The following is a 12,073-nucleotide window of genomic DNA, read 5'->3' as shown; positions in this document are numbered from 1 at the left end:
CCAGCTAGGAACATGCACGAGGCAGCAGATTGATGTTTCTCTTCCACATGGGTGTGTCTCTCCCTTTTTCCCCCTCCCTTCCCCTCTCTCTAAAAATAAATAAAAATTTTCTAAAAAGATTTAAAAGTATGAGCAGCCCTAGAAGTAGATGGGGTGAGTCTGAGAAGTTGGTACTTAAAAAAATATTTGTATGAGTTGAAAGTGATATATATCCAGAGTCTTAAATGTTTTTAGTCTTTCACTCAGTAACCCTTTTTGGGGAAATTTTGTTCAAAAGCCTTTAAAATTAACCAAAGTGTTATATTCAAAATATACATGGCAACATTAATTATTATGTTAAAGTTTAGAAATGTTTCACAGCACATTGTTATGATACTTTCCACAAAATGGTTATATAGAATTTTGAGTAATAGATATATTTATCCACAATGTTTTATGTAAAAATGCATATTAATGTTTTTAAATTACAGAGGAAGGAAAAGGATTCAAAGTGGTAATCAAGAGAAGAAAAAACTTAAAAATCCACTATGTGGTACAATTATGATTGACTTTTTCAAACCTTTTTACTTGTTATGTATTTATGAAAGACTTTTGTGAGAATGTACTGTTTAAATAATTTTGTTACCATAATATTAAGATCTCAAAAATAAATTATATGTGGCACATGTACAAATCTAACTGTGATAGAAACAGCATTGATTTATTTATCATTGAAATTTGTTTTCTTTTTTCAGAATATAATCCTAATGCTTTTGAATTTCTCTTTCTTTCCCTAGACTTGCTTATTATGAAATTCGATACCAGTTTTACAAGAGAGATCAGCTCATGTGGAGTGTTATTAGACATTATAGTGAACAGGTAATTTTCCATCATAATAGTTCATAAGGAATATGCTTCATAAAATAGTGTAACAAAACATTTATATATGATTATACAGTGTGTGTAGTAATGTTTACCTAATTTACTTCAATTTGCAATCTCATTACTTAGTAGTTTTCTTGAATGATTAGTTTCTATTTCTTTAATTCTTTCCTCTTATACATAACTTTCAAAAGTTTCTTCTGGTGCCTTTTTACCTTTGCAATTATATAATATATTTACTCACTTTGGGAAAGAATAGTGATTTAGGAGTCATTACCCTTTATTTCTTCAATGACTGCAGTTTCTAAGCATAGTCTAGGAGAATTGCCAGAGGAATTCTAAGCCAGCTTCCTCATCATGCCTCAGTTATCCTTGGTTCAATTCGTATGCACAGAAACATAGAAGTTGTTTCAGGGCACTAGGGCCCCACTGCTACAACATGGTACTCCAGGGTGACATGTCCTTTCCTTCCTCTGCTGGAAAGGCCTTTCTTCTAAGGTGTGTATAGACGTTATGGTTATTGAATGTTCAAATAAGCATAGATATTCGTTTGTTTCTTGTTTTCGTTATTATTTCCTTAAGTAGTTTCATATTAATAGTGATAACAATATTAAAACTGAATAACAATTACTGAATTATATATTCATTTAATATGCATAAGCAGTTATGCAAGGTCAGTAAAATGTACCTCCCATTTTACAGATGAGAAGACTGAGGCCTCCAGGGACTCAATGACTTGTGTAAAGTTATATAACTGCTATATAGCGGGCTGTGCCTCAAGCCTAGTTCTGTCTAATTTGAAAGCCCCATGTAAAGTACTAGCATAATGCCTGGCACATTGTGAAAGGTCAACTAATGAACATTGTGGTGGTTATTTAGCATAGTATTCCTTTAACAACCTAATTTAATCAGCACTCCCTCTTTTTCTATTGCATCCTAATGTTGTTTCTTCCAACAGTTGTAAAGGACCTAAATTTCTTTTTCTTAGTTCTTGAAACAGATGTATGTTCTCGTGTTGGGCTTGGATGTACTTGGAAACCCATTTGGATTACTTAGAGGTCTATCTGAAGGAGTTGAAGCTTTGTTCTATGAACCCTTCCAGGTATCGGGGTCTTTTATTTATATTAAGTATAGTTATAGGAAAATGGATGTTCTCTTTTTTTAATTACAAATAATTTGTATTTAAACTGTATCTGGAAACAATAATATTCAGATAACAAAATAAAACAGAAAGCAACAAATGAACTAGACAAACAAAAACCAAAAAACTCATAGATATATAAGGTGGTTACCAGAGGGAAAGGAGGGTGGGAGGAAGTAGATGAGAGTAAAGGGAGTTAAATATCTGGTGACAGAAGGAGGTTTAACTTTGGGTGGTGAACACACTATAATGCAATTATACAGATGATGTACTATGGAATCGTACACTTGAAACCTATATAATCTTTTTTTAAATTAATTTTTTTATTGTTGTTCAAGTACAGTCGTCTCCATTCCCCCCCACATACACCCCCACCCCAGCTGTCCCCATGTCCCACCCTCGATCCTACTCCCCTTTGGTGTTGTCCGTAACCTTATTAGTCAGTGTCACCCCAAACAGTTTAATAACATGTTTTAAATATATCAGTTATGTATTTTTATTTAAAATTACTTGAGGTGACATTAAAAGATTGTTTTAGAATTAATTGAACACTTCTAGTGTCTGGGCAATAAAACATGTCCACATTTTCCAGGGTTTGATTGTACTTGTAAGGAAGAGTGCTACATAGATTAAAACCATTTCAGGGTTGTTTTACCACTATGGAAGGAGCTAATGGGGCATGAAAAGTTGATTTTGTTTCATGTTAAGACTTTAACTTGTTCTCCACCATTTGAAGGATCCAGGACCCCAAAGCAGTGAGGGTGTTAGAAGGACAAAGCAGAGGCAGTAAATGACAGAAGGGAGCCAATACCATGTGGGCTGTTAGTCTTGTTACCAGTGTGACTTGCTTTAGTGTTCTGGTGGAACTTGGTGCTGAGAGGCCAACTTCAGATTGTGACTGAGGCCAGTGATTTATTCCTATCCAGTTTTTGTCATCTTAAAGGGCATATTGAGATCACATGGGTCGGAAGTGTCTTCAAAAATTGTAGGTGTTCCATCAATATTTGGAATTGAGGGCAAAAACTGTGTCATCACAACATTATGGCTCTTTACAGATTCTATATCTTCATGCAAACTCAGAAATACTAGAGTAAAAGTCTTAAACTTATGTAGATTTTAAATAGCAATTTGTTTTTTCTGGCTAGGGTGCTGTACAAGGCCCTGAAGAATTTGCTGAGGGGTTAGTGATTGGGGTAAGAAGTCTCTTTGGACACACAGTAGGTATGTATCATATATATATATGTATGTATATATATATGTGTATGTATGTATGTATGTATATGTATATTTTATTATAATTATTAAGAATGCATTGTTTATGAAAAACATTACTATATTTTATAGTGATCACTTTATTGATAATCCCTTCTAAAAGATGTATTCTCTTGTTCTTAAATGGAAAATGATTTAACACTGATTTGCTGGCTTTTTTAAATATGTCTTTGTATTGTTCAGTCCATGTATCGACACTTTAACTAGTTTTATTTCTCTTCATGGTAAATTGAAAATGAGAAAAATAAATTTTTGCATTTTTGTGTATAAGAGGCATTTAAGCAGCTGTTAGTTTAGAGCAGTCCTGTGCTGTGTATAGTGGTAATGCTCTTGCAAGAAACAATGTGACTGACCTCTCTGGGCCTTTTGATAGGCGGTGCAGCAGGAGTTGTATCTCGAATCACTGGTTCTGTTGGAAAAGGTTTGGCAGCAATTACATTGGACAAGGAATATCAGCAAAAAAGAAGAGAAGAAATGGGGCGACAACCTAAAGATTTTGGAGACAGCTTGGCCAGAGGAGGAAAGGGTTTCCTGCGTGTAAGTCTACTCCTGAATCTTCAAGAAGCCCTCAACCTTTATATACCTTACAATGTATACTTTCTCAGTATTGCTTGTGAGTCAGGTTCTGTCAGAGTAGCAGTAGGGATACATTGTGGACTTTTCTGTTTCCCTTTTGCTCTCGTTCCCCATTGTCATCATCAGATCTATCCCCTAAATTGCAGACTTAGTTTGACACTTGGGTTGGAGTGAGAACTCCATTATGATGGCAAGTTAGCACTAATGTGGAAGGGGAAGAAATAAAGCAGAGAAATACAGTAAATGTTGATAAGTGGGGGGGAGGAGGAGTTTTTTAGGGCATCATCAATGGACAATTCTATAAGGAAGGTATAAAAGTTGGGTTATAAACCAGGAACTGCCATTCACTACTTTTAAGTACTTTAAAAATTATACATGTAATATATGAATATGGTTTAATTATAGCTAATATATGAATATTCTCCTTTTAAGTAACTATAAGAACTCATAATTTTTAATAAGCAATGAAATCATTAAGGTAAGGCTGTAAGTACTCTTTGATCACCCTTCACCTCTTTGCAGGGGTATCTGATCTCTTCATTAGGGTCTGTATCCTTCAGTTCTCTTTCTGTGTGTTTATATAATATGCAGGTAGTTTTAATTACTTCCATTATTCGACAGTTATTAAGAATGTGTAAACATGTTACTATTTTAATTTTAGAAATTTCAGGAAGCTATAACCGCTCTGCTTGTGTCAGTGATTTGTAATTTGTATGTTGTCTCCTGAGTCAGATTATTTATTACCTTTCAGAGGTCCCTTCATTGTCAATTTTCCACATTTTCACCAAGTTAGAAAGTAATCTCATTAAAATTATAAGTAGATATTAAGGAATATTTGGCTCAACTCACTCATTTTTCTGACATAGAAACCAAGATTTCTAAATACAAATACAAAACTAATACAAATACAAAATAATCAAGCGAATGTAAACTGTAATTGAAGAATAAAATTACAAATAAAACAAAAAATACTGTATGAAATAACAAAAAAGAATCTTTCCACCTGCTTTACTGTTATTTCTATTGTAAAATTTTACTTCTACAAGGTGCTTTCATTTAACATTTGCTGTGATAATTTGAAAAATCATAATGTTCACCTTTGTGTACATGTTCACTTTATCAGATATGTAACTCCTGTTTTTAGTCTTCTCTAGTACATCTGTAGAGACCCCTAGTGGTTGATTTAAAATTAAGCACCTTCCATTCAGATTTGACTTCATGATTGATTTCTCTTTCAGGGAGTTGTTGGTGGGGTGACTGGAATAATAACAAAACCTGTAGAGGGTAGGTTGAAAATCTTTCCTTGTTGTGCAAATTTTCCTGTTGTACATGAAGAGTTCATTCATGGTAAACATAGTAGATTTTATTGCTACCAGGTATTTGACTGGGAGAACTTCTGACTAATTTTGTGTTCATAGTCCTAAATTGTTGTTTAATGAATGTAATGTACTTGCCTCAGAAAGTGGAGGGGTTAAGTAGTGCACTGCAGTTTAGACTTTGAATGCTATTTTAAGCAGGCTCATAAACTAGATTCCTTTGGGTCTTCAATAGCTACTGACTTATTTTTATCATATTTTAAAAAGCACTTTACTTTAGTGCAATATCTATAAAAATCCCAATTGGCTTCTCTGCAGAAGTTAACAAGCTGATGTTAAGATTTATACAGGACCTCAGAGGACCCCAAATAGCCCAAAAACCTTGAAAAAAAACAGAACAAAGTTGAGGACTTGCACTATCCAATTTAAAAGCTTACTGTAAAGTTACAGTAACTAAGACAGTGTGATACTAGCATGTGGACAGACATATAGATAGGTCAGTGGAGTAGAATTGAGATTCCAGAAATAAAACCTTACATAAATGGTTCATTTATCTTTGAGAAGGTCGGCAAGATAATTCCATAAAGAAAGAATAGCCTTTTAAACAAACAATACTGGGACAAGTGGAAATAAATACAGAATTTATACATATGTACCCAGCAGTTCCACTCCTAGCTATATATCCTGGAGTATTAAAAACGTGTGTTCACTAAAAACTTGTACCTAAATACTCACAGAAATATGTTCATGATATGTTTAGCCAGAAGGTAATAGCAACCCACATATTCATCAACGAGTACATGGATACATGAAATGTGGCACATTTATACAGTGAGACATTGTTCAGCTGTAAAAACAAATCAAGTACAGATGCTCTTCAACTTATGATGGGGTTATATCCTGATAAACCCATTTTAAATTTAAAATGTCATAGGTGAGAATGCATTTACTAGTACATTGTAAAATGTTGGTTGTTTATCCACATGGTCGCATGACTACCTGGGAGCTGTGGCTTACTGATGCTGTCCAGCATCATGAGACAGTATCATACTGCATATAGCTAGCCCAGGAAAAGACCCAGTTTCAAAATTTGAAGTACAGTTTCTACTGAATGGGTACTGCTTTTGTACCACTGCAATGTCAAAAATCATAATTCGAACCATTGTAAGTTGAGACTATCTGTACTGATACACATACAAGATGGATGAACCTTGAAGACATGATGATGGTAAGTGGAAAAAGCTAATTAAACATACTACATATTGTATGATTCCATTTGTAGGAAGGGTCCACACTGGGCAAGTCAATAGAGATAGAAAGTAGATCAGTGGCTGTCTGTGTCCGACTGGTAGGAGGAAGGAGGTAAATTGCATAGGACTGGGTGGGGAAGGGCTGGGGAAAATGGGGGATGATGTTGCGCGTGGGTCACCGGCCAGCAGTGACCACGGAACGCTGTGGATGGCTCGCCGAAACACACGCGAGAAAAAACAACACATGCACAGAGACAAACTAGTTTCTGTGGGGAAGTAGGGACGAAATGGCCACCCCCCTAGTGGGGAGCGCGCTGATTTACCGTCCATACCTGCTTTTATTAGGCTCATTTTGCATAATAATTCAGGTAAAGTACAGTACTCATTAGGGGGAAGTAAGGAACTATAGAAAACAAAGAACTCTGCTGGTCTATTGAGTTGGGGTCAAAGAGCTGTAAGACTGAGGAACAAAATAACTTCCTCCTAAGACCCTTCTCATTCAACTGAGAGCATTCTAAACAAAGGAGGTTTCACAGTAATTTACATGTTCTTTCTTAGGCCTGATCACCCAGGGAATCCGCACTTCTCAGTACCGAGCTGCACCACCCTGTCATTGTTTTAGGCTTAGGTGGAGCAAGGGAACTAGGTAACCAAGAGATAAGGAGATTTTCTCCCAGAAGCTGAGAACTCAGGCTATTTCAAAGCCGAGGAGCGAGGGTCCATCACCCCCTTTTGCTGCAGCCCCCCAAGTCCTTCTTTTGGGGGGGCCTCCCAAAAGTGATCGTGCCTGGCTTAGGTCGTTTCCCCCGTGGGGAATCTTACCTGTCTTTGGCTAACCGACCAAGCTTTTTGGGGGTTCAGTTATGAATAAAGCAGCAGAAGCAGCATTCCTGCCAGGAAGATAAGCTTTTATCTCCTTGCCGGCTTACAGTTCCAAGGGCGTTCCCTTAGCCTTAGCTAGGTGGGGGTTTCAGCCTCTGATACCAGTCAGGGCGGTTCCCAACAGGATGATGGCTAATGGACATAGGGTCTCTTTTTGAGAGGATAGGAATTTTCTAAAATTGATTGTGGTGATGGTTATACAGCTCTGAATATGCTAAAAACCATAATTTGTATACTTTAATGGGTAGATTATATGGTATGTGAATTGTATTTCAATAATGTTTTTATATACATATTTTTAAAAATACACTGCTTGAAAAATTTTCTGATGGTTAGCATAAAAAAAAAGAATATATTGCCCTGGCTGGTGTGGCTCAGTGGATTGAGTGCCAGCTTGTGAACCAAAAGTCACCAGTTCCATTCCCAGTCAGGGCACATGCCTGGGTTGTGGGCCAGGTCTCCAGTGAGGGGCATACATAAGAGGCAGCCACACATTGATTTTCTCTCCCTCTCTTTCTCATTCCTTTCCCCTCTCTCTAAAAATAAATAAACAGACTTAAAAATTTTTTTTAATTGTTTTTCAAGTACAGTTGTCTCCATTTTCCCTCCACCACTCCACTTTGGTTTTGTCCATCTGACCTTTATAGATGTACCTGAAAACCCTTCTCCCTTCCCCCCATTATAATCTGTTTTTAAAAAAGTGTGTTTTCTGGTCAGCTCTTAGAGCTTCTAGGCATAAGTACTGACTGAACTCCTGAATCACTAGTTGTAAAACTTGAGCATGCCCCAGGATTACCTGGAGAGTTTGTTGAACCCAGATCGCTGGACTCTACTCCCAGGGTTTCTAATTCAGTGGGTCTGGGATGGACCTAATAATTTGCATTTTTAACACACTTTGAGAACCACTCTTCATTATATTATTGTCAAATTTAACTTCTTTAGAAAGCCAGATTTTAGATGCTTTCTATGTAAAACAGTTTGGGATTTGGCTCAGGGTTCTATTGTGTTCAAACTTGATTATTTAAAAATATCTTTATACATTCATTATCTGGTTTTATGAAGGTGCCAAAAAGGAAGGAGCCGCTGGATTCTTTAAAGGAATTGGAAAAGGGCTTGTGGGTGCCGTGGCTGGTCCTACTGGAGGAATCATAGATATGGCCAGCAGTACCTTCCAAGGAATTCAGAGGTAATTAAATATATGTGTAAGGTATGTGTCTGTGAGGGGGGACCCAGAAGCACCCAGAATTTATTTATAAACAATTGTGTATTTATTCTTACATGTTTAAACTTCAGTCACCTTCAGTGTACTCTCCATTTGATGCAATACACCTATTGAACATTTTTCCCACTGCTCAGAACAGTTTTTGAACTCCCTGATTTTGATGCCTTTTAGTGCTTCTGCCATTTTTGTTTCACCTTTTCCATGCCAGCAAAACATTTCCCTTTGAGGACTCTGTTCATCTGCGGAAACAAAAGAAAAGTCTCTCAGGATGAGAAAGGGTGAATAGGGAAGGTGGGACATGGGAGTTGTGCCGTTTTTGGTCAAAAACTGCTGAACACTCAGTGTGGACTGGGCAGCTGAGCTCATAAATCACCCATCTTGAAATGGACAAACACACTAAGTCTTTAAAAATAATTCACTGAAGCCAAATGCAGCCTCTGACAATAGTGCCTGTTGGTACACTGATACGGATGGGTTCCTAGAACACTCACCAAGCGGGGGAAACCTGTACTACAGGGGGCCCACCCTCCAGAAGATAATTCCATATTTTGGGAGGGCCCCCTCATATGTGCTAATTGCCCCTTGTATGTGCTAATTGTTGCTAGGAATACATAAATGGGTAAATATTTTGCCTGCTCTATGATAGGTTCACAAGGTAGAGTGCCTCCAGAAAGGAGTAAGAGGAGACCTTTTTTATGACTCAGTTTCTCTTTTTTTTGACCAGCGTTTACTGATCCCTATTATATGCTAGGCACCGTGCTAGATACTAAGGACACAAAGAGGGAACAACCTAGTCACTGCCTTTCTTTTTCTTTTCTTATTTATTTTTCACATTGTTGTTCAAGTACAGTTGTCTCCATTTTTCCCCTCTATTCCCCCCACCCCAGCCATCCCCACTTCCCATCCTTGATCCCACCCCTCCTTGGTTTTGTCCACATGTTCTTTATACCTACATGTTCCCGAAAACCCTTCCCCGCTTTCCCCGATTACCCGCTGCCACCTCCCCTCTGGTTACTGTCAGTTTGTTGTTAATTTCAGTGTCTCTGGTTATATTTTATTTGCTTGTTTGTTTATTGATTAAAGGACTGTACTATGTTCCATATTATATCAATATTTGATAGAAACAGTAATTTTAAATAACCTGCCCAAAATAATGCAAAAAGCATTAAAACCAAGTCTGCCTTACTCCAAGCTCCTCCAATTTCCTTCAAAAAAAAAGTCAAATAAAATAAAAGTGTCTATATTAAACATAGTACAGTATTTAATCAACATATATATTTGTATCATTTTGAAAGATTCTCACGTATTTTCTTACACTTATTCCAATGCCTTATACAGGGTAGCAGAGTCAACTGAGGAGGTGTCTAGGCTCCGCCCCCCTCGCCTGATCCACGAAGATGGCGTCATTCGCCCCTATGACAGACAGGCGTCCGAGGGCTGTGATTTATTTGAGGTATAAATTCTGTTCTTCATGGTCATGAGTGACGTTTGATTTTAAAGATTTATGCGGTCAGAATTTCATGGGTGGTTATTAAAGTTCCTGATTCATGAACTTCTTTAGGGATTACACAGGGAACATGGTTTGTAGAGTAGAATTTGATTATTTATTTGTTTGTTTTATTTTAGTGTAATCTGCTAAGTGGGAATAACTGGTAATTTTTTTTCTGTACAGGAACAAAGGTTTTTTTTTGTACAGAAAGGATAATGTTAAAAGAAGTCATAGGCTTTATTACTACTTGTGCAGTAGTTTGTTTAGTTAACATTGTTAATTTTGGTTTCCTGCTTTGTAGCTAATTATTGGAATTTCACTGCTTCCTTTTCTCTCAACCAAATTAATTTGAACTACTCGGTAAATCTAGATTTATTCAACTGAACAGAAGCTGGAGGAAAGAAAAAGATTATGTGCAGTTATAATATTTTCAAACCTTAAAAAATTAAAAGTTTTTTTTGCTTTTATTTCAGTTTTAACTTTACTATATTTAAATAATACATACCTCTATAAATATACTCCCATGGTGAGCTTTCCCCAAAATAAATTTATTAATGTTTCTTACTTTGACTTTAAAATAGAATGACTCTTGATTGTTATTAGCCTATGGTTTTGATTATATATAATTACATTTTATTTTTCTGCATGCTTCTAACTTTATTTTCTTTCTTTTTCTGCCTACACAGCAAGAACTGGAAATACAGGAGTAAATGTCTCCTATACTACTACTTGATTTCATCCTTAAAAATCAAAACAAATTTGTGGTATTAATTGACTATCTTTGGTTTATTTAGATCAAGATTCCATTTTAATGAAGTTTTCTTTACAACACTCATCTCTATCTGAACTTTTTATTGTAGTGGCTTGACTACAAATAAAAATGGTGGTATTTGTGATAACACTTCACAGGACAGGAGTAAGAGATTGATATAAAAGATTAAATGATTCAGGAAATTGACTCTCTTCTCCATTTAGTTGGTGAAAAACTTTATTGAGCTCAGAAGCATACACTTTAACTGTCATTTTGAAATTTTTTTCTTTCTCATGGTACTCATGTGCATTTCAGATAAAGTAAAAAAAAAGAAAATTACGTTCAAACTATTCCAATCTATTATGTGTTCTTCTGTTTGTGAATCTTGATGATGGAATTACATAACTTTGTTTCACAAGTCACCCTAAATTTACCCAGCTTATAAGAATGTTAACTGGGGCATGTGTTTTATTATTTTTATTTTTATTGAATTTATTGGGGTGACATCTGTTCATAAAACCATACATATTTCAGGTGTATGTTTTTACATTCTTTGCGCACTGCATTGTGTGCCCTTCGGGGGAATATGCTTTAATAACTGAAGTATCTTTGCTCTGGGTCTGTCATTAGACCTCAAATAAGAGTTGGCACATGAATTTTGAGAATATGTTCCCTTCATCTCTATCTTTTTTACTGGTACTCTTGGTACTCTTACTGGATAAATGGCAACCATTTAATAATTGTGTTACATACATTCTCAGCCTTTAGCATTTATACTTTTCAAAAATCGAATCTCCTTGTTGGTTATGCTAATTTCAAAGTCACTTTAGTTTTAGCTACTGTAAATAAAAGTTGAACATGTAAATTAGGCAAACTGCTTATGTTGCTCTTGAATTTATAGATATCTTTATTTTTAAAAGCCAACCTTTTTTGCTTTTAAGTCCTTTGAGAAGATTGATTAACTTAATGTTACTGGAAGAAATAGAATGATTGTACATTAATGAGAGGATTTAGTAGTTTTTCTCATTGAGTGGCAGGGGTAGGTATGGAGAATCAAGAAATTTAGGCTGTTTCATCCCTTCCCCCTCTTGCTATCATCAGTTATGTATGATACATGTGTTGGTTATCTAGACTATGCTGGATATACAAGAGAAATTAAGGGTGTCTTTAAGTGACCATGCATAAGAAAATGTGTAACTATTAAATAGCACTAAAGTACAAAATTCTTTTCTCCTAGCCCTTATTGTTATATGGCTACCTTCTAAGTAATTTACTTGGGAATCTTTTGATTTTCTTCATTTTCTTTTTCTTCT

General features: G+C 35.9%; 1 protein-coding gene across 2 annotated transcripts in view; it reads left to right on the top strand.

The window, feature by feature from the left end:
- Positions 1–12,073, top strand: part of VPS13C (vacuolar protein sorting 13 homolog C) — a 174,463-nt gene that overhangs the window by 149,815 nt on the left and 12,575 nt on the right. For both annotated transcript variants that reach the window (XM_045823143.1, XM_045823142.1), the window contains 7 exons: positions 777–858; positions 1,850–1,963; positions 3,148–3,223; positions 3,648–3,811; positions 5,089–5,134; positions 8,361–8,484; positions 9,859–9,973. In XM_045823143.1, the coding sequence (XP_045679099.1) occupies positions 777–858; positions 1,850–1,963; positions 3,148–3,223; positions 3,648–3,811; positions 5,089–5,134; positions 8,361–8,484; positions 9,859–9,973 (721 nt within the window). The remainder of the gene's footprint in view (positions 1–776; positions 859–1,849; positions 1,964–3,147; positions 3,224–3,647; positions 3,812–5,088; positions 5,135–8,360; positions 8,485–9,858; positions 9,974–12,073) is intronic.

This window comes from Phyllostomus hastatus, unplaced genomic scaffold (genome assembly GCF_019186645.2).
Source record: "Phyllostomus hastatus isolate PE091 unplaced genomic scaffold, TTU_PhHast_1.1 phas_scaffold_501, whole genome shotgun sequence".
In the NCBI taxonomy this organism is placed as follows: domain Eukaryota; kingdom Metazoa; phylum Chordata; class Mammalia; order Chiroptera; family Phyllostomidae; genus Phyllostomus; species Phyllostomus hastatus.
This window is presented reverse-complemented; position numbering and strand designations above follow the sequence as displayed.